The sequence below is a fragment of the Augochlora pura genome, chromosome 3 (assembly GCF_028453695.1).
Source record: "Augochlora pura isolate Apur16 chromosome 3, APUR_v2.2.1, whole genome shotgun sequence".
NCBI lineage: Eukaryota > Metazoa > Arthropoda > Insecta > Hymenoptera > Halictidae > Augochlora > Augochlora pura.
The window spans coordinates 2,615,906-2,638,927 of record NC_135774.1 but is presented as its reverse complement, the minus strand read 5'-3'; the positions used below and the strand labels follow the sequence as shown (position 1 = coordinate 2,638,927).

General features: G+C 52.3%; 1 protein-coding gene across 5 annotated transcripts in view; it reads left to right on the top strand.

Annotated features, from left to right (window-relative positions):
* The window catches only part of Camta (Calmodulin-binding transcription activator), a 62,411-nt gene that overhangs the window by 25,320 nt on the left and 14,069 nt on the right, over positions 1-23,022 (top strand). For 4 of the 5 annotated variants that reach the window (XM_078196816.1, XM_078196814.1, XM_078196813.1 and 1 more), the window contains exon 4: positions 13,659-13,750. In XM_078196816.1, the coding sequence (XP_078052942.1) occupies positions 13,659-13,750 (92 nt within the window). Of the gene's footprint in view, positions 1-9,612; positions 11,628-13,658; positions 13,751-23,022 lie in introns of those variants that run through there. The other variant, XM_078196817.1, reaches the window with a different exon arrangement.

Genomic DNA, 23,022 nt, shown 5'->3' with positions numbered 1-23,022 from the left:
GCTCGCTCCTGCTCGCGCTCTGCGACGCTCGAATTTTACGATCCGATGCGTTCTCGACGCGTTCCGACGCGTTGCACGCGTCGCGCTCGTTTCCGTGCAAAATACTCCGCGCCGCGCGAGACGAGACCCTCGCCGGCGACGGGCGCGGAACGCACGGCGAGGCCGGCGCGGGGCGGTGCGGATGCAAGTCGATACTGACACGAATTCCCACGCGATCGAGCTTTCGTCGCAGTTGCGAACTTCCTGAAGTTTTCGGCCCGTATATCCAGGCCGTAGGTTCCCTTGAAACGCTCCGTGGCTGCTCCCCGCGAGTCCATTGAACGGTGAATCGCGAAAGAGATTCAAGGTTCTTCTGCCGATCGATCCTCGCCAGGACCGATTATCCTGGGACGAACAATCGTATCTACCGACAGGAAACCATTGTTAAGGGACGGTTCCGGTGTAGAACTTTCAAAAATATCGGTGCCCTTTTTCGTTTCGTTTTTCTTTCACTTGTTACAATTTTATAAATTTCTTTTTAAATATATATCGCGGTGCTTCAGTGATATATATATATATATTTAAAAAGAAATTTATAAAATAGATGTTTGACTTCGCAACGCCGGAACATCGTTGAATAAAGATCATTTCATACCTCTATAGGTTTCCTACCACGGATCTATATCATGCAGTTTAACAAGCTCGCGGACGCGAATGACTATAGCATTCGTTTTCATTGTGATGCAAAGTGACATGAATGCTGCAACATTTGAATTTACGAGCCACATTGTCGCGCATTCAATTCTATATTGCGTTTATCTTTTGAGGTTATTATTCGCTTTAATATAACAGCTCGCTTGGTCCATGGAGTATTCTCTGTAGAAGAGTCTTTACAATTTCGGTGACATTCAAATACAAAACGTGAGAGCGATCGTTTTAATCAGATCAGTGGGATTAGCGTTTGTAATCAGATAAAATGGTTGCGTAACTTTTGGTACGTTTGAAAACGGTGGTGAACGATGGATTACCGTGTCGTGTATATTATTATATATATTTCAGTTATAAAAAAGAGTGGTAGCGACGTTGATTTTAGCCTTTTAGACCGGAACCACCCCTTGAACAGGTTGTCTTCCTTATCGACTGGTGTCGCGTCCCAGTTCGAGCGTTCCAGGAGCTGCTCGCGGGGCTCTCCATCGGAGAACAGCCCCGAAAGAAGTGCACCCTGGCGGGTAAGCCCCGATGGGGGATGATTCCTAGTTCCGGCGATATCCGCCAGAGCGGCGATTCCGTCAGCACGGCGCTGGCCCGCTTACTTTTCCGCTTTCCGCATGGGCAGGGCGGCGAGAAGCGAGAGATTTTTCCAAGGATCCATCCTAACCCTCTACTCCTTCCGGCTCTCGGCGCGGCGCGGCTCGGCGCTCGGCGCTCGGCGCTCGGCGCTCGGCTCGGCGCTATCGATCAGCCGGGCGATCGCGCTGGTTCGCGTTCGCCGCCTCGAAGGACAAGCCCGGCGAGCAATCGCCGGCGAGATCTTAGATCGTAATTTTCCCGGGCCGGGACAACCGCGCCGACTGATCGCCGGAATTTAGTGGTCGGCACCCAGAAATTACTATCCCGTGCGAGCGCAGGAATGCATCCTCGGGATCGAGGGCGTCGCTGGTTGGTCGCCGCTCCGGCACCTATATACGGACTGCACCTAGCTGCGACTATCCTCGCCTATCCTTGTTCCATCCCCGTCTATCCTGACCTATCCGATCGCCGCCGACTAGAGTAGGTATCGACCCCTCGGGGAGGGCACCCTTTTCTTTTCTAGCCGCCCCTGCCGCGCGCCACGTCTCCATCGGCGGCCCTCTTCTCGGCTGCCCTGTGCTCGGCTTTTTCCAGCGAAATCTCATCCGACGGGGCACCAACACACCCCCACCCCACCCTTCGTTTCCCTTTCGCTGTTCATCCGACTTCATTCCCGGCTCGTTCATTTTCTCGAGGGGATCCTAATTCGGGAACGCTGCGTTTAACGACTGTACACTACGACTTAGCTGTTAAACGCGGGTCTCGCGGTCCCTGGCAGGAAGTACCGAAGCAACTCGACGAATCCGAGCACGAGCTCCTTCAGACCGGGCGATCTTATTGATTGTCTTAGCTTTCCTGCCGTCACGCTCTCTCTCTCTAGCTCGCTCGCACGCGCCTCTCTCTCTTTCTCACTCTCTTTCCCTGTCTCTGGCTTGTTCCCTCCGTCACGCTCTTCCACAGCGTTCCTCCTCGTCTAGCTCGGAACGGAACACTTATATACAGAGACCGCTTCGGTTCTCTTTCTCTCCCCTTTCGGGCCACGTTCCGGGATAGGTACACGGAGGAACTTCTCTTTCTTTCTTCTCCGTCTCCTTCCCAAGCTCTCTCCCCCCCCTCCCCTCACCACCGACTACTTTTCTTCCCCACCGCGTCTCGAAGACTCTCATTCTCGGCCCCCCTCCTCCTCCTCCTCCTCCTCCTCCTCCACCGTTCCCCGCTCCTCTTGTTTTCTCCTTCTGGATGGCTCGTCGAGCTATCGTCGTCGGCCGACTAACGACCGGCGACTTACGTGTCCGGCTAACTTTGCCCCCGTGTTCGTCGAAACGAAGACCGATCTACGTGATAAAGGAACAAGAGGAGGCCCCCCCCGGTTTAGGGATAAAAGGGAGAGGGCATCGAAGGTGGAAGGAAGGAAGGAAGGACGAGAGATCGGCGCGGGGGGAGAGAGAAAAGCACGGGGGGGAGGGTGGCGGTGGTAGGCGGGGGTGGGTCGCGGGGGAGGGAGATAGTTGGACAGGAGCCTCTGCCAACGTTCTATTTAAAGCCGTGGGGGTAGCAGCAGCTAGCTGACTGGTAATTTACGAGCTTATACCAAAAAGTTGGACACCTTGGGGATGGCTCCGCACTTTGACACGTGACCCAGTTTTATCGAGTTACGTAATTGATCGCCCTCGCGCCTGCCCCGTCGTCTGCATCGCGAAATCCACCGGACCCCGTTCGTTTCCCTTTCTTTCGCGACCCTTTATTTTCTACCTCGCCACTCTCCCTCTCTCTCTCTCTCTTCCGGTTTTGTTCGCCGCCGCCTTTGATCGCGGCGATATCCACGGTCGTCGGGGGCCACGGTAATTTGTCGACAAAAGGCAGTTTTTCGACTTTGATATTTCAAGATTTTTCCCTCTGAGCTGGCGACCCATTGAAAGCCAAAGTGTTAAGCTGGTACGATTTTTTTTCCGTGAGATATCAGGCTATGAAGACGAATTGGTTGAATTGAAAGTAAAACTAATTATTTGTATGTGTTTTTGAAACATTTATTAAATTTGTATTTTTATCTATTCGAACACTTATATTTGAGTTACTTCGTTACGGTATAAGCATCTTACGGGCATCTTATGAGACCAAATGGTTCAAGGTTTGCAACACTTAAAGCTTGACGAGGGTTTATATCGAAATGATTAAAAGGTTTCGGATTTATTCCGTGTTAGAGCTTGCACCGTTCGCAACAAGGCACGTCGATTCAAAATGCAACCTTCTCGGGTAATTTTATTAAATAGTTGCCGACGGTACTTCGACGCCTGGGTAAACAGTCGAGCGGCGAGCGCGCTCGTCGCTGACCGCTCGTGTCCAATTTCAAAACAAACCATGTTTTTTGGGACATCGCCGGAGATCTGGGAAAAAACTGTTCCCATGCTTCGAGACTAATTCAAGGGCCTACCATGCTAAACAAGTCAAAATGACTTCGTTATTTTTTCTTTTACAATACCTGATGTAAATATCTTCCTACGAGAAAATGTCGGAAAAATTTCTTCGTTCGAGAATAGAAATCCAATCTCACTATTGTCTAAAATAACATATGTGCATTGATTGCATTTAGGGCTCGGCTGTTCTACTGTTAACCTTAGAGTGACGAGGTACGTCAAATAGACTCCCAACACGTACGTGAAATTGACTCCGTATCGCGGCAATAGTAGCGACTCGATGGCAAATTGACTCTGTATCAATAATGTTGACTTGAAGGTCATATTGACACTGCATCAGTAGTGATGACTTACGATTAAATTGACTTCGTATCAACTAATGGTGGCTGTCGTCAAATTTACCCTATATCGTCCATGGTATAACTATCGATACGGAGTCAATGCGAGTAGCAAATTATTGTCATGTACTCAATACGACGTCGAAACACCATCACCGCCGCGCAATACATTCGACATATGTTAAAACAGCGGACACCGCTCGAAGGTCGTAGCTCCAAATAAGGGTAAAATAATTTTGGCCGCGGAAAGCGAATTCCCAGAGCATCGCGCAATCCTTGTCTCTCGCTTCTTCCCTCGGTTCCACCGCGGATGGTATCCTCCCGGCGTTGTTTCCCCGACGGGTTTTTTCGCCGTTTCCGCGGGCAATTGCACAGAGTACCGTGTAACCAGTCGATCACCGGAATCTGGCCGGCAATCAAATCCGATTAACGGTGTGTCCAATTTAGTTAAGTGACTCGGGGGCCGACCTCTCGTTCCGCGCGGAATTTTCCCGGTCGGCGGAAAGCGTGCGGAAGAAACGTAGAAAAAAAAGCGGGCGGCGCTGGTTAATTCGAATCGTTTCGGCGTTCTTTGAGGGTAGCCTGGAACAAAAGGGACCGGCGGCAGCGGCGGCGGCGGCGCGCTAGGGGGGCATCGGGGGGTGGGTTCGAGGCGGGGGGTGGCGCGAGGCGATATGCGAGGCGAGGCGACCGGGTCTATTTATGTCGCGTTTAACACACGGGGAAGACCTTTGGGTTATTAGCCCTTTCAGCTTCGCGTGCTGACCTAAATAACGCCCGTCTCAAAATCCGCGTGACATACTGATCTCGGAAATACGATTCCTCGGCCGCTAATTCCCCGGTTACGGCCGCCCATTGTCCCGAAGATTCGAAATTCCGGTTGTAATCCGGTGAATTATAGAACCATAAATCCCCGTTACGAAACAATTAGGAGGGGGGGCCCGGCGCTCTCGAAGAGGCGAAGCCAAGCCGGAGGGGGGCCGGATTTATAGTTGTTGATTCGCCGCCGGCACCCGCGTAACCCGGAAGTTTCGTTATCAAAACGTTAATGCGAGTCCCCCCCCCCCCCTCCCCTCCACCCCACCGCCGGAACGCCGGCATTCTTCTCCGGCCAAAAGCGATAAATCCGGCCCGCGAACGAATTCAGCTGCGTGTAACCGTTCCATTTCGACGCCCGCTCGCAAATCATCGAGCCGCTGCACTCTCTCGCGGCTGGACTCGGGCGCGATACCAAAAATTTGTTGGCGGTCCGGACCCGCGGCGAAACAATGGCAATCGTTTCGGAGACGGGACGCGGCTAAGACAATGGTCCTAGTTGCCGCTAGAGTCTCCTTGCCGCTGGAATGCCGAAGCTAAAGTGGTAGGAGTCCTTAGGCCTCAATCATCCCTGAGTCGATTGGACGCATTGTTCTTGGTCCTTGGAGACCTTCGACCAGCCTTCGGTCGAGTTTACGGATACTTTTGGTCGACCTTCCCTCGGTCTCTGTTGCTTTGCGATCAGGCCGTGGATTTTATTGGTTCACGGTGAAAATGATGGATGTCGCAATTACTGCCACCTTAAGCTGATCGCGTAATTTTAGTTAATTAATTCGGAAGCTGTTTCACCCCTTACCTGGTGTCAGTCGTTGTGAAACCTATCTTAATTCGTCGGTGGATTTTGCAAATTCTCTAGTCCAATCTCATCTAGCATAACGAGCGAATCTCTTCTCTTTCGATTAAAGTGTGAATCTTCTGCCTTCCGAATTTTTCAATCCTCTACCAGCACCTCTCGGTTCGCTTCTAATACCGATCCAGCGCATCGATATCGAACAGACCGTTCTAAATACGAATGCCATTCATTTCACCGGAGTATATCCCCGCCGCACGATCGGCGATATATTCGTCGGTCGCATCGATCCCAAAGAAGTAGGTTCAAAAATCCGCAGCCCAGAAGAGACGACGCACTTGAATGCGTCTGGCCCGTTGGATGGGAGCTCGATGGCCTATAGCCGGCCGAGATCCAATAAGAAGATCAATCGGCGCCGAAGAAAGTAGGTTCGAAAATCGTGGGAAATAAAATCACGTGAAAGGGTCTGGCCGGAGAGATCGTCGGCAAACCGTCGCGGTCTAGCCGTCGCAGGGGTTCGCGCAATCCGAGGAAATTCAATGTCACCGAACGGGGGATAACGCGAGCGCGGCAGACATAACCGGGCAGAAAGAGGCGAGGAACGGAGAAGCGGCTTCTCTCGTCTGCCCGCACGCAGACAGTCCGCTAGCGTGCTTTCAATTTCTTCTGGGTGGCGCGTTTACCAGAAAAATAAGGTCTCGATCCCGGGGTCGGAGTTCCAATTACGCGGGGGGAGGGGGTCGTGTCTCATCGCTTCACGGCGGTGAAAAAAGCGCGACACGGGACGTCGCGCGCGCGCGCGCGCGCGTTCACCGGGTCTGGGGAGAAAAAATCCAGTGAAAAGGGGTGAACATTTTCATCCCATTAGCGGCGACATCGTTACCCGTAGACGTGCACACGGAGGGTGGCCGGGGCGGCGAGGAGCCGGACGAGGGTCGCGCGGGCTAAGCCTCGCGGATCCACCGCGATCCCAAAATAATAAACAGTAGCCGTCGATAAATCGACAGAGCGGGGCCGGTCGCCGGTGGGGAGGGGAGGGTGAGAAGTTGTCCGGCCGATTCCCGGCTTATTCGATTTCGTCAGTGAGCTCCTCGTTACGAGATCCGCTCAATTACGAGTTCCTGGATAAATTACGAGCTTATGCGAGAAAATCTACGACCCACCCCTCCACAACCCCCCGGCCACCGACGTCTGTGTACTCGAGCGCGCGCGCGTATCTCTCTGTGTAAACAGACCGCACACGCTGCCGAAAGCCTAATTCAGACCTAACGGGTTATGCGCGCGGATTCACACGTACACGGTGCGTCCCGGGGCCGCAGAGTGCGGGTGTGTGTGAAAGCGCCGCTTAAATCCATATAAATACGCGCCCATGAATCCATCCATTAATCAGATCCGCGATAGGGGGTCTCCGGGCCCGACGCCCGAGTGATTTCAACCCCCAACCCGCTCCTCTCTCTCTCTCTCTCTCTCTCTCTACTGCTACCTCTCTACCTCCCTCTTTCTCTATCTGGTGGCTCTCCTTCCACCGAGCTTTTTTTTCTTCTCCCGACTTTACATCTCTCTCGCTCTCTCTCTTTCTCTTGCTCTCCCACTTTTTCCCTCTTTCACCGATAGCTATACAGAGCTAGATAGAGGTCCGTTTGCAGGGGTCACTGGGAGATGGCAGCACCTCCATTAAAATTCGACGCGAACCTTCTGCGAGAATCCGATGTATGCTGTGTCATGCCCTGCTTATACCTCTGTATAGCCTAGCTTGCAAGTCTCCCTCCGCAAAGGTACGGCTGTCATTGCACACGTGTGGGTAATACGTGTGCAAGGCGCGAAGGCGGCCGGTTATAACCTACGACTCCGTAGGTTGTGAGCGGAATATGGTTTAGGAGTTCGGAGCTCCCGGACGGGGGGGAGATCAAGGGTGGTCGGCCGGGCCGGGTCGGGCCGGGCACCACCGGGCTCTCTCTCTCTCTCTCTCTCTCTCTCTCTCTCTCTCTCTCTGCGCCTATGTGTCCCCGAACGGCAGAGAATCTGTTCAACATTTTTCTCCTCTTCGCCGGTCTATCTTCTCTTCCCACCCTCCCCCGTTCGGCGCTGTTCCTCCAGAGACCGTCGGAGGCTGTTTCTCGTTTTGTCGGGTTCCCGTGTCGGGAACAATTTCGATTTGTTAACCGGTCCGTGGGCCCGGTCGCCCGCCTCTGCACGCCGTAGAGGCGGAGAAGGTGGACGCGGAAATATCGATGGCGCGCGGGAACTTTTCCCCATTGGCGGTGGCGCGCGCGCGACCGAAGGATGTCAGGTGTTCGATAAATGCTGAATCACTGCAATTTTGCATTTTTAAAGTCCTGCACCCCCACACGCCGATCCAGCCTATTTCTCGGACGCCGTGTCGGAGCAAAACTCCCCGGGAAAAAAGGAACACACAGAGAGAGAGAGAGAGAGAGAGAGAGAGAGAGAGAGAGAGAGAAGCACGCCGGGTTAGCTGCGTGCTGCTCCGGGTGCTGCTCCCTACCCTTTTTTTTTCCCCGATTTCCATCCTCCCCCGCCGACTCCTCTGCTCGCTCAACCCCCTCGAAAAGCCGATTTATCACCGAATCAAGCGGCCGCTTTCTACCTCGTCCCAGTTAAACTACCTCGCTAATTAAAAAAAATAGAGAACTTCTGGGAGCCGGCATCGCCGCCACTGCCTCCGCCGCCTCCACCGCCGCCGTCGACGCGGCCGGAGTTCATCCTCTTTTCTTCCCGCGGCCTGGATGCTTCTGCTTGCGCGTTCGTTTTCCCGGCCGACCGACCGACCGACCGAAAGCTTTTCCCGTAAATCCGCAGGCGGCGTAACCGCGCTCTCCGTAGCCGGGGAGAGAGAGAGAGAGAGAAAGCGAGAGCGAGAAGGGAGCGGAGCGAGAGAGAAAGAGAGGCCCCGGGGCACGGACCAAAGCGATTCGTTAAACGCTCGTACAGAAGTTATCCCGCATGGCTCTGAATGCCGCAGAAGGTCGGATAACAATCGATTATCGTGGCTCGACGGGTCCCCCGGAGCAACAACACTCTGTTGCCAGCGCGCGCTCGAGGGGCGGATGATCCTAGGCAGGAAGCGAGGGCCGAGCTTTCGGTGGTTGCAGCCTAGCTGCTCTGCCTAGCTCCTATGCCTAGCTCCTCTGCCTAGCTCCCTCTCCCTCTCCTCTCTCTCTCTCTATCTCTTTCACCTGCTCCCTGTCCCTCGTTCTCTCTTTCTCTTTCTCTCTCTCTGTGCCTCGCTGCCCGAGGAACGCGTAACGCTTAGGCATTAATTTGCATCCTCGGTAATCCTTAATTTACAACTCCGACGGAGTTTTCCAGGGGGTTGTAGGTAGCATCGGCGGGTTCTCCGCGGAATTGGCTCGGTGTGCACACCACCACCCCCCCCCCCCCAACACGAACGCGAACGGGCGACACGTACACGGGCGCGCGCACACACCTTATCACCGAGCTGGAACACGTAGAAAGCTACTACCAGGGGCGGTTTGCGATGGTAGGGGGGGCTCGGTCGGCGAGCTGGTAGGGGGTCGTGGAGAGGTAGCCAGCAGCCGTGGAGAGGGACTCCTGGATGACGGGGAGGGGATACCGTGCGGAGGGAGAGAGAGGGAGAGACGAGAGAAAGGGAGAGGAGGGCGCGTGAGAGCGAGAGAGAGAGAGAGAGAGAGAGGGGAGAGAGAGATGTTGAGGAAGGTGCAGCGGACGGTGTGCGGTGGTTCCAGGGGGGTTGGTTGCGAGGGGGCAAGCGGGAAGAGGGAGATTCGGCAGACTGGGGCTGTGGCTGGGGCTTGGATAGTCCGACTGGCCTCGATGGTGGGGTCGCGTACGGGGCCAGGGAGGGGAGCGGGGAGGGGTAAACAGGGGCGCTGTGAAATGGCGGAACGCCGAGCGCCGAGCGCCGAGGGGTTAGGGGAGGGGAGGGGGACAGTCGTGGAAGGACGAAAAGAGGGGCGATGGACGGAGGTCGAGAGTCGCGGGTTGGCTCACTCTGCGGCTCCCGCCGCTCGGGAGCAGACACGCGGGGCCAAAGACTAATTTGAACCTATTTTATTAACAAAACAAAAACATACATATTTGTAAATAACACTAAATAACACGCAAAAAATCAAATACACAAGCAGCGTCTCCTTCGAAAAGAAACGTCTCTCTGTACCTACTCTACAAAGACAAGATATTTCTTCACCAACCAACCAACCAACCAACCAACAACATCAACAAAAGAAAGAACGAAAAAAGAAAACTCTTAGGCTTCTGTAAAGACAACAACAGCAACAACAACATCAACAACAACAAAACAAAGATACAAGAACACGGAACGCGTAATACGAGACAAAAAAACGTAGAAACTATTTCCAGTCCCTTGTAAAAGCCGTCGTTGCGAAGCCCGGATACGCGTGGAGAAGGACACGAGGATAAGGGATACTTGAGAGAGGAGAGAGAGAGGTGAGAGAGAGAGAGAGAGAAGAGAAAGAGAGAGAGGGACAGGGGCAGACAGTGAGGGGGCGAGGAGAGAGAGAGAGAGAGTAAGAGTAAGAGAGAGAGGACCGTCTATTTTCGGGAGTTACCACTGGTTCGCGAAAGGAGAAAGGAAAGAGTGGCACGAGGGATCGAAGGTTGAAGAACAGCAAGAAGGGCAGATCGAGGAATCGCGCGTGAAGAGAGGATATGCGAGGGCCGAGGAAGTCGTGAAGGGCGATCGCGGGCGAAATATCTCGTTTTTAAGTTTCTCTCTATACTCTGTGTGACCCTTACATTATTTTGTCCCTCCGACAGGGACGGGTTCGGTGTTGTAACTTAGGATATAAGAAGAACAAAGAGCTCCGGAACGCACAACCGTTTAAACGAAAACCGAAAGGCGGAGTTGAGAAGAAAAGGAAGCCAGAGGAGAGAAACGCGAGAAAGAGAAAGACAGAGAGAAAAAGAGAGAGAGAGATAGAGATCGAAAGTGTGTGTTTGCCTGCGCGAGAGAGGAAGAGAGGAAAAAAGAGGTCGACAGAGGGAGAGAGGAGACGGTAGATCCAGGGAAAGCGAAAAGGGCCAAGGCAATCGTAACGAGGCAAGAGAAACAAGGTCGGACCGGAGAGAAGAGAGAGCCGAGGCAGACGGCCAAGAAAGAAGCGGAAGAGAAGAAGGAGCGTTGTTCCGTTAGACGAGAGAAAAAAAAAGAGAGCGAGTAAGAGAGAGAGAGAGAGAGAGAGCGTGTATAAAATATAATCGAGGCTGCAGTTTTTTATACTTGTACGTCCTAGGGAGAGGACAGACCCGAGGAGGGAAGTGGAGGCGACGAGAAGAGACAGCAGGTTCCCGAGGTTCGGGGGTTCGCGGGACCGTTTTCCACGCGCGCCCGACCTCCACGTGTGTCGCGCGTGACTCTCTGTGACTCTCGGCTTCTCCTTCGTTCTTCTTCTCGCACCGTTTTTGTCTTTGGCATTTCGCGGCGAGGCGAGGCGAGGCGAGGCGAATCGGAGGCGAGGCGAGGCGGGAGGGGGGCTTGTCTTTTCGGATTGACCGCGAGGATCGGGAGACCCCGCGGGGAGAGAGACAGTTGTCGACAGGACAAGCTGGCTCGCGTACACGATCCTGCGGGGGATATGCCTTGCCGTTCTAAGGGGAACCACCACCCACGTGCACGAGCCTCACGCAGAGGGCAACGTCAAGCGAGTCGTGTTTCCATCCTAGAACCCGGCAGCAAACTCTCCTGACAAAAGGAGTGCCGTCGCAGCTTGTCACGGTCGGGCACCGCGAGCACCGACCACTGTCGAGTCGCCATATCAGCCGCACGCTCGTCGAAGCGCACGAGGAGCCCGGGGATGCCAGCGAGGGGAGCGCAGCAGCGATCGCGGTTAGCGTACGTCCAAGGACGATGACGATCGGCCACGATCGGTAAGATCCAGGAAGCGGTCGCTCGAACGAGCGCCACGGAAATGGCGGGCTACAATCATTCGAACCCGCAGCGTGTCGTCTATCACGCGACCTACCCGACGCCGCTCGCACCAAGTGAGTCCTGATCTCGTAGAGAGTCGCCAAATCCGGCCCTTTATTTCGTGGCCCTTTTATAGAACGTTTTGCTCGTATATCGGCAGAGATTATCGACCATGGCTGACAACCACCTCTCTTCACTGAGAAACGCTTCTTCTTCTTTTTGCATCCTCTCGCTTCTTTACGCTTTCCTTCATTCTTCTTCTTCTTCTACTACTACTTCTTCTTCTTCTTCTTCTTCTTCTACTACTACTACTACTACTTCTTCTTCTTCTATTTCTATATAGACGAGGCACGAGGCTGACTAGTTTTTCGTTTCCGGCTTTCTCTTTTCAGGACACGTTCCCTCTGTTCAACGCGCCGATCATTTATTGTACACTATATATATATATATATATTAGGTCGTCCGGAAAGATCGTTTGAAGTCTTTTGTACGAATTCGACGAAACGAACTGCCCGAACAACCTAATATATAGGGTAGTGGAACCGGTTACCGCGAGCTGCCCAATTGCTGTCCCTTTGCTTTCCTTTCGGCCGTAATTCACTTCACGTTTATCGTACGAGATATATTCATCTTTTTTCTTTTTTTTATTCAAGAATAAACAGAACAAGAGAATAGAAAAATTATTATACAAAGATCCTCTCGCGTCTTTTTTTTTTCTAAATTGCCGAATCGTGCGAAATTGAGGTATTACTCATCTTTATATCTGGACAGGGCCGCCGGGCACGGGCAGAAAATTCATAATACGCCGAAGGTATTGGCAATAAATTATCGCGGGAGCCGAGAAAGTGCAGCTGCACTGCCGGCGATATCAATAACACTCACGTACGGCCAGGAGGGGGGGGGGGGGGCGGTAAACTGACATATTTCAGCCGGACCCGACGGCCGTTTCCTTAATGTCGTCGATACGTCGACCGGCCGCGCGTAATTTATTCGGATAATTTGCACGGGCCGCGGGCACGGTGACCATTTTTGTGCGTCGGTCGTACGTCCCTCCCTCCCCCGCGCGCGCGGGTTCGTCGCATTTTTCTACGTCGATGGTTTCCGGTTAATAGCGCCCGGACCAATTGCACCGCCACGTGACCCAGAAAATTGAATTACTCGATTGGCGCGCCGTTCGTTCGATGAAAAATAATTCTCGGCTCTCTAAAAATAGGAAAACCTTCCCTTGGCTATATCTTTTTCTCTCTTTCGCTCTATTTCTCTCTTTTTTATTCTCTCTCTCTCTCTGGCACTCATACACACACGTACACACGCACACAAATGCGTAGACAAACACGAGCGCATATATAAACACACGTATACTATTTCCCCGATACGCACGCGTGCATACACACAAACACACACACACAGCGCGTACACTTTCTCTCTCTCTCTCTCTCTCTCTCTCTCTCTCTTTCTCGCTCACAAATCAATTACGCATTTGAATTCCTGGAAACGCAACGTTAGCCACGTGAAAAATGCATTACCTTTTTCCCCGTCGGGTGTCGTTTTCTTGTTCTCGCATAAAAGGTACCGGGGGCGAGGGTGAGGGCGGCCGAGGGCGAGGGGGGCGAGGGTGGCGGGGGGGGGGGGGGGGTGCAGCGAAAAAGGGGGGAAGTCGGTTGCGTTCCCTGATCGATAACGGCTTCGATCCGTTGCATATAAACACGTCTAATGATGTGTTATGCAAACGTCTAAGCTCTCTCGCCGGAATAAATGCGCGGGCACGAATTTACGGTAACTCGCGTGACACGCGGAATGATCAGATTACGGTAGCGAGTACTCGAATGATAGAGTTAACAAAAGCCGGTGTAAACGAAACCCGTCGATGGGGGGGGGGGGGGGGGGGGGGGGCGGTCGGCGGGAGGGAGAGGGTGGTTGGTGTGGTGTTCGGTCGAACGGGGTTGACGGAGCAGGCGAGAGCGGATGGGGGAGGGGGGGGGGGGGGGGTTACGGCGACGGCAGGGCGAATATCGAGTTCCCCTGAATATTGGAAGCTGTTTCCCCGCGAAATATCCGACGTTCGAGGGGCAGCATTTTCATCGCGTCTTTATTGCTCTGTTTAGATGGGGACCCGATAAAACTTCCGGAAAATTTGGAGACCTTGCCACGGGCCGAGCATTTCCCGACCCAGAGGCACCGATGGAACACCAACGAGGTGAGTCTCATACACACGCGCGCCCGCGCGCGCTCTAGCACGCGCGCACACGTCGAAAAACCACGATTCTAATCTAGGCGAAACAACGGCGTGCATGGGAATAGAGGGGAAAACGTGGCCGGCACCGAACACGAGTCACCCGGCTTCCGATACGATCGGTGTGTTTCATTTAATTCGATGCAACCGGACGGGGGTGGGGGCGGCAGAAAAAAAAAAAAGGAAAAAAAAAGAACGACACGCAATTTCGGTGCACCGCGCGGCAGGCCGACTCTTTTAAATTGTAAATTCGAGGGCGAAATTAGAGGGTGCCAAATCTGCCCCGGCCGCTGCTCTATCGAGCGGAGGGCTCGTTAGAAAAAGCCCAACCACGTGGCGAATTACGCTAAAGTGTCCTGCACCGCCGAGCTCCCCGCGTCCATTAGGGGGGGACAAACTTCTCTCGTTTTTTTTCCACGGCTTGTTAACTCTCTCGATCGTCGCGCGGATCAAAATATTACGAATTAACACGTGTCCGACGCGAGTGGAAACGGTCGGTCTGTAGTCGGACCTCTTCTTTACACCCTGCCGCATCTCGCGAGTTTATTCGAGAGGCCGTCGCTTCTTCGTTTAAATCTTTAATGCGCCGCAAGTGGAAACAGTTCGGCTATAGTCGGACGTACTTTAAAATTCTTTTAGATAGTCCGCGTCTCAGGAATTTGATACATTATACAAATCCGTGGAAGACAGGCTCTCCGGCAGGTCGCAATCTCTTTAAAAGTGCTCCGGCTTCGATTTAGAGAGTAGAAACGGTCGGCCTATAGTCAGGCATGTCGCACAATCCCTGCTGGATCTTCTCTGCTTCGCCGGCTCGTTCGAGACGAGCCCACTCTTTCAATAATTGTTTCTAAATCGTAAGACGAGGACAGTGGCAATAGTCTACCTTCAATCGGACGTTGCTACATTTTGCATCACTGAAGAATTATTAAATCTCTCTGGACAAAATTAATTCAAAGTGTCTTCGCTTTCGAAGATAACTGTATTAATATTCTCAGTAGAAAGGTCTGCCTTCAGAGCTAGTGAAAATAGTCTGTCTTTAATCAAACAAGTTCTAGCCCTCAAAAAGGACTCCAGATTAAATCACTAATTAAAGCAAGTACAAACAGTCTCTAGTTAAACAAACCACTCGAGCGACGTCTCGCCAATCCCCGCGATTCGCATAACAGCACAATGGCTCCAAAAAAGAATCGCCTTTAAACGATCAACGTGCAGCAATTAGGAACAGTCTGGCCGCGTAGTCGGCGAAACAACACCATCGCCATCTCGCCGATCCGGATTCATCGAACGGCGGCACGGCTCGCAAAAAGAATAGTAATTATGCCGTTCATACGGGGCAAGTAGAAACAGTCTGCCGGCGGTCAGACGGGCCTCGCTTTCCGATCCCGTCGATCCGCAGGGAATTACTTTCGGCCTAGCGTGGTGGTTCGTCTGGCGTTTGAAAAAGGATTGCATCGGAACGGTTAATACACGTTCCCCGGGCAGGCCGCGTTCGGTAACGGAGTTAGGGGAACGGCGTGTGCATTTGCACGGCATACCGGTAGGCGCAACTGTAAAGTAAATAGCGACGTCGCAACGCCGCTGGTGCCTCGTACGTAGCGTCGGCGGTTAGAGAGGATAGATGCTGTCCGTTCGTGTGCAAGGCTCGCGCGTCGGTGTGCAGGGGTGCCACATACCAACACGTGGAGCCGCGTGCACCCGTAGGTGTACCGATGTAGTCCACTGCTACTCTGACCCCGGTCGGCCTCCGATCAATAGCTGGAGCCAGCTAGAGAGCTCAGCCGAGCCGAGTTGAGTTTTCAGTTCCGCCGAGTCGAACCCAATTGCGACCCTACGCCTCGCGATTATCGCGATAAGTCCCCTACTTATCGGCCGACTCTCGCACCGCCTAGCATTTATTTTTTTCGAACCCTCCGACATCCGGCGACTTCGTCTCTCCCCCCCCCCCCCCCCCCCCCCTCCTTCGTCGCCCCCCTGTCTAGGGTTTATATACCCGGAGAATTCGGGACGAGCCGCGCGCGATGATTCGGTGAAACCGCTTCTTTCGAGATATCCAGTCGGCTCCATCCCTCCGCGGGGCCCATTGTGATCTCTATCCCATTTGTAGGGCGCCCCGGACAGGGCATACGTTTTCGTCGAACGTTCCGGCTCTCCTTAATGGTTCCAACAAGGGTGAATCGGCTTGTGAGCCATCGGGCAGAATGGCTGATTCATTCTTAATATTATCCGTACGTTCCGCCGTATCGGCCCACGCGCCGCATCTTCCAAACAAACGATAGCAATCGCAACCGTGTATCGCATACGTCCAGAGCATATTCTCTCCAACCGTATCTCTTCCCGCAGACACCGTGAAATAGACTTTCGTAATAGTTCGTACCTTCCTCGCGCGATACAGAATTTGGCGAACGAACTCTCCTTGAAACAATAGTAAAACATGGAGTACATTCAACTGTGAAACATTCGCATGTTATTGCTATTTTACCTGAGAACTACTATTTTACTACTAGAGAACCTGATACAGTCCAGGAGCTGCTGGTTGGCAGCTTCGCTCCAAACACTTCGGTAACAAGGATCTTCGAAGATCGTTCGTTCCACCGTTCACGCGCAAGTATTATAACGCGTCCACGGTACACAGCAGCGTGAAACAGCAAACATGCCTCGCAAAACAAGCCGAGCTCAGCCGGATCGCGAAGAGCACTGCGTGAGGAACCGCCTCGTTCCCCCCCGGGCCGCCGGTGAATTTCGATCTTGGGGGACGGGCGGATCCGTTGTCGCAGGACTACCCCCGCGCTGTTTTTTAATTGATCGTCGAGGGTCGAAGTCGAAGCGAAGTGGAAAGCCTCCTCTTCACCTCGCTTATCTATTGTAGCGTAATATGCATCGCTAATGAGGTCAACGTGGGGCTCGAGTGCGCGCCGCGGCGCGGCGTCGTCTTTTCATACGGCCGTGCGTCGGTGTGTCTGGCGTGTTCCCGACCTAGCGCCGATGTAAAATTAGTGGGATCATAAATATGAATGAATCCCCGTCGTTATGCCGGGCGGTTCCGGGAATTTCGTGGCGGAACCGAGCGGTGTATTGCTATCGCTATTGCTTCAATTTCTTTTTTCATTTAGTTCGAAGAGATGGAAAGAGAGACAGAGCGAGAGAAAGGGAGACAGAGAAAGATAGAAAGATAGAGAGAGAGGGAGAGTGCGGCTGATGAAAGCGCGGGCCGCATCAGCGATTCATACTGGCGAAACTATTCATAGGATGAAGTTCTTGGGGAAGAAGTTAACGGGACAACTTTTCCGGGGAAAACCGAGCCGGAGGGGAGGGTGGCAGAAGGGCGGTCCCCAACCCCTCCGGTGCACCCTGTCGAAATCCTACGGCGGGCCAGCCCCGGTGATCTTGTTTTCTCGCCCGTCTTTCTTCGTCAAAGCCGCCCCCCCACCCCTACCCCCACACTCCCCGTGTCGGTTCTTCTTTTCCGCCGGTCTCACGGCGGATCTTCTGCAAACGTCATTTTTCCGCGAGGCCTCTGACAGCATATGTGAGCACGTCATCATCAGGCAAGGACTCGCCCGGCCTTCATCTTTCACTGTTGCCCGTAGCATTCAAGCCCGGATAACCCGAGCAGATAAATGGGACATGCAAAACACTGGCGCAGCGGATTTGGACCGGTGCGTGGTCAGAGTTTCGCTGTTTCGAATAAATATATAATTCGAGGAGACTGGTTGTCGACGTCGACGTCGTCGTCGTCGTCGTCGCTTCGTCCCACGCCAGCGCACGAGCCGTCGCGGCCCGTCCGGGTCGCCGGGCTATGTAGGTTGGAAATTGAAATCCAGTTTACGAAATCGACGTAAGAGTCTATTGTTCCGTTTTTCCCCCGGGTCTCTCTCTCTCTCGCCGGGGACTTTTTATTGACCCGTTGCCAAATTCTAAGTCGTTATCGGAGACAGGCCGTAATCGAGTCTAAACTTCAAACGAGCGCACAAACTTGCTCGATGCTCCCCGTACGCCGTCGAGCGAATCAATTCCACGGCGGTGCCCGAATTCTTCCGCGGAAACTTTTCCTATTAACTTGCTTTTTTAATAGCCCCGATTATACGGGCCGCGGCGATTTATCGAGCAAGCAGAAAAAAAAAAAGAAGAAAGAAAGGAACGGGGGACGTCTGTTTGTTTCGGGTCGTTTCCATCGATCTTCACCCTGTGTTTCGTTCCCTCTCCGTTTCATCTCCCCCCCCCCCCCCCCCCCCCGCCACGTTTCATCCCCCTTTCCCCGAACCGCGTCTCGCTACTTTCGTTTTCGTCCATCTGCAACCGATCGGCCCCGATAATTCCGCGGGGGACCTCCCGAGACTTCGTGTGCCCCGGCCCGTTCTTATTACCGTCGCCTGATGAAATCCCATTTGTAACGAGACATTACGTCGAATGTATTCCGGGCGGGGGAATTATAGTAATAAGTTTTAGCACATAGCCGACGGAAAGCAGATCATTTGTTTTGCACTTTTAGCTTCGGTAATAGCCGCTAATGACGTTGATTTATTAACCGGTATCCGACTGTAATGGCGAGTAAGCGGATCTGGAACGTGAGCCCCCCTACAGCGCGTCTCAGATCCTATTAAGTTCGCCGAAAGCATGTGACCGCTTCGAATTATAATTGGAAAAATTTATATTGACGTTTTCTTGGCGCTTCCGCCGTGTTCTGCTCCGTTTCCGGAGCTATTTTAATCGGATCTTGTTGTACGGATCTCGGGAAGATAATCCGATCATTTACCGTTTCTACTTACTGTTCTGTCAGCGTTTATTTATCGAAAAATATTCCGTCCTGTGTGTCTGGCCATTGCAGGCTGTTTCTACTTGTACCACGCAAAGTGGATCACTGGTTTACATTTTAGTTTATACGGAAATTAATTTACTCACAATTTTCTCTATGTCTGTCCATTGCAGACATTGTCTACTTACCGAATTTATTCGCAAATGAATTTATTTAGAATCTTTTTCATCTCTACTACTTATTCCCTGATTTCTACTAATTTCTATTTTACGATAAAACTGTTCGCGACGCCTATGCATAATAAAATCTTCGCTCGCCTGTGTATAAATTCACAGCACCGAAAAGTGTTTCGCCATTTTGCCATATTGCTCGCCAGTAACAGCTTCTAAAATTTTCTAGCCGGTAAAAAATCATTTACGATCTCCATCTCGAAAATCCACCAATTTCTCAACTTTCAGCGTTTATTTCTTCAAAAATAAAGTGTTCCACGACGGCGTCACGAATCCCACTGTACCAGCGACCGCCGGTGAATCATAGCGCGCGATCGACGGAACGATGGCAGCTCGCTCGTTCGCACAGTACAGATCGTCGCGGCATAAAATTCGTCCGGTTGTCTTCGGCGTCGGGGCCGGTTTTTTACGGGATTCCGGATTACAGCTTCGATTTTCCATTCGCCGGGTGACACCCGGCCCGCCACGGGTCTTCCGTCAGTTTTCTCCGATAACATTTCGTTTAATTGATGAGCATACGTAGCCGGGGTCCGGCTATCTGTAAGCGGAAATCGATCCGAAAACAATGTTTCTGTTTGCTTATTGATTTCCGATTGCCGGCCGCGTATAAATGCGCTGAATGGGGCACAGTTTGCCCGTGTACACAATGACAGGGCCGGGGCGCAATTAAACGTTAGTTTGCGCCGTCGGTAACGCAATTTCCGGCGCCGGGCGCCGCGACGTTTTTCCCTAAATTGTATTCGGACGCGGCGCCGAAATTGATTTCGGTAAATACGGGGCCCCCCCCCCCCCCCATTATTGTTCCGCGGGGGTTCGGGTCAATATTTGCCAGGCCTCCGTCTGCGCTAATTTTCGGCGGCGCTGATTTTCAAACCCTTAGCGCCGGACTGTTTCCGCATGCACCCACGGTTTGTACATCCACGCGAGCTTTCGCGTGTACGTGTGTGTACGCAAATCGAGGAGACACGGATTACCCCGCTCGGAATCCGGCAACCTTTCTCATTACCGTTTCACGATTTTCCCTGGAATATCGAAGGAGCCCGCGGACGAAATGTAGGTCCCTCCTCCTCCCTCATACCCGGGTTCCCATCGGCGAAATAATATCCATTTGCCCCGGCGCACGCCGCCGCGCGCCACAAAAGGTCCGGGAAACTGGATAATTTTCCTGGGGATGACGGAGGGAACCGGTGCACCGGAACGCTCGCATCGATATGCAATTTCTCAGCGTGCACCACGGTTTCCGAGCATCGTTACCGGCCGCATTCCCCGCGGTCGAACGATCTCTCCCCCTCCTCTCGGCCCCCCTCTTTTTTCACCGATCGCACAAAAGGCAATACCAGGAAGTGCTTGTTATCCGTTTCGTGTTTGTCCGACACAATCCCTTTTGCGAAGCCGCCGGAATTTTCGGTCCCGACACCGGCCGCGCACGGAGCCCCGCGAACATCCTGTCAGACCCACGTTAACGTCCGACCACGCGATCTTTTCAATAACGTATCCGAATGGTCCACGTCCGCGGCTCCGATTGTGCGAACGGCTATTGTAAATAAGCCCGCGCGCGCCGCTATTTATACCACGGACTTCAGCTATTGTCGCGTCACAAGATCGTACGATTGATATTTAATTCAAGTCACTTGATAATTACCTAATAATAATAATAATAGTAGTGAAGGTATGCTATCATATCGGAAGCTATCGAGTGCCAAGTTGAGTCGCAGTTTTCAACAAATGAATTATTTTATTACCGGAGCCATGAAACGACGTATGCGACGATAACAGTTATCGCAATTAAATAAATTAATTTTGAAATCGCAATTAATCCTGCGCGGACTTATTAGAATGTCGTCCAGTTTATATGCGTCGTGTCGGATTAATAATTTGGTCGAAGGAAACCTTGGAGGGATGTTTGTTTCCCGACAGCTTTCAACTTAAAATAGGATCTTTCTGCTTCCATCCCACGCTGACCATTTACAATTCAAATTGTGAACGAAAATTGAGGGTGGATCCTTGCCGTAATGACAGTGACAAATGAACAATTCGGGCGGCGAGATTCGAGAGCGTGTGCATACAACACGGTTTATATATTTCCAGAGCGACAGTTTTTTTCCGTAATGCGCGTCTCAATGGCGGTGTGTTTAATTAAACGTTCGAATCGATGGAATAATCGATGACGGTGGTAAAAATGGCAGAGGTGTCCGATACGCACGAACAGGCGGCCCCGGTCGAAGTACGAACAGTCACGAGAACGTGGTTCGACACCGTTGACAGGAATGTTCGTCGCGATATCGACGTTTCTGTGTCGCGCGTCTCCTTGTCTGACCGAACGCTGTCTCGTACTACTTGAAACGCGCTGCAGTTTATCACGGTTCCCGCATTTTCGGGGAGGGTATTCAAAGATTTTATTGCTTCTGCACGTTCCACTGGCTCCGGACACCGTTTCCTCGGACTTGTTTGTTGTCCGACCATTAACGGGAATATTCTACTGGCAACCGGAGACCAGAAAGGAGATCTCTTAAATATCTTTCGACAACGACGCCGGGAACTTACAGTTGTCGACGTTAACGCATCGCGAGCTCCTGCAACTTTTTCTAATTGTCGATACTCTGTATATTCTCCGTTAAGAAATTGTCAATTTTTAATAATTGTTAACTGTACTTGTTTTTTCATAATTTTGTAAAAATATGTAGAAACGTAGGATATTCTAGTAAAATTTTATTTGGGGTGAATTTTTATCGGATTTTATACGATAGCGACGAATAAAATTACATTTCGTGCAATTGTATTAATTTATTTCTCTTATTCGAATTTTTCTGTTAAGAAGATTACGACCAGAAATATACGTGTTCTACCGTCTGACCAACCACGGGCGATTCTACTTAGAAGTTTTCGCGAACAATAATTAGCAAGTTTGTGGTCCAGACGCGAATGTGACGAGCATAATGGCTCTTTAAGACCAGCAACGAACAAGCTACTTTACACTTTGTTGTTCCGTTCTCTTGAAAGTTGCATCTAGGTTAAAGTAATTTCTGCCGTTTCTTGTCGCCGCATGATAAGTCAGCGTTCTTCGGTAAATTGTTCAATGACGATCTAATATCACGGACCGATTACGATCCGGTTCCGAGATTGACTTCGCGGTTGAACTTACTTGTAAATTAATCACCCTAAATTACCCGCGGCATTCGATCTTGTTAATGCAACATCGACGAGCCAAGAAGAGAACGGATGCATGAAATTAACGCGTCTGCTTCGAGTCGCAGACGTTTCTGCATCCAACTTGGCCTAGCTACCGAAACTTCGTCCAACTTCAGGGTCTTCCAGGACCTAAGGGTTGGGAAGTTTCGTCCGACTCGCAGGAGGAGTAGGAGGAAGTAGCCCGAAAAGACGGCGGAACAATGATCCGAACGGAGATAAGGATTCCGGCGTCGAAACCGCGAAAAACGTACGGCATCCGGCGGTTAATTATTCGGCGGTCGACGATTCTCGACAGGATCCTGGAGGCGTGTATCGTAAACAGGAAGCGGAGGGGAGGGGGGGGGGGAGGACGCACCATCCTTGCACAGAGGATGTCGGAAGGAGGGGTCGATTTATCGGTCCTTTCGCATTCGTAAATCAAGGGGAACACATCCTTTCCGGCAACACGCGGGACAGAAGGCGTCTCGTTTACGTATCCGTCGAGCCGAATGCGGAGCGATCTATGGGCTCCTCCGCGGTACCTTGAAGGATCTATGGATCCCGTGTTCGCTGCGGGAGGATGGCCGACCTTCCTCGACTCCGTTTAACCGCTCGCGGGATTGGTTCGCGGCGAGGGACCGCGCCGCTGGAAACGAGAAAAATAAAACTGAGGACGCGGCGGGGGGGGGGGGGGGGGGGGAGACTCGGCGACACGAACTTGAATATTACGTACGCAATTACGAGCCGTATCACGCCAAAAATTTTTCGAGGGTCCGGGACTGGCGTTGCACGGAAACCCGACCTTGCACGCAACGCGACGATATGCACTGTCAGACGCCATCTTTCAAGCTGTGCGCCCCCCTCGCTCGCTCGCCTGACCCATTTCACGTCTGGTACGTCGCGAAATATACGGCGAACGCATGGAAAATCAATTTCGCGCCGGTTATCGGGCGGCGAAAATTTTCGGCGCGGTTCCGCCGCCGATTGAATTAAGATAGGCCCGGCGGCCCGGCGCGAGCCTACGGCCCGCAATAAACCGGTTTACCGCGAATTGACCAAATTTAAAACTGTCACGTTTCATCGCG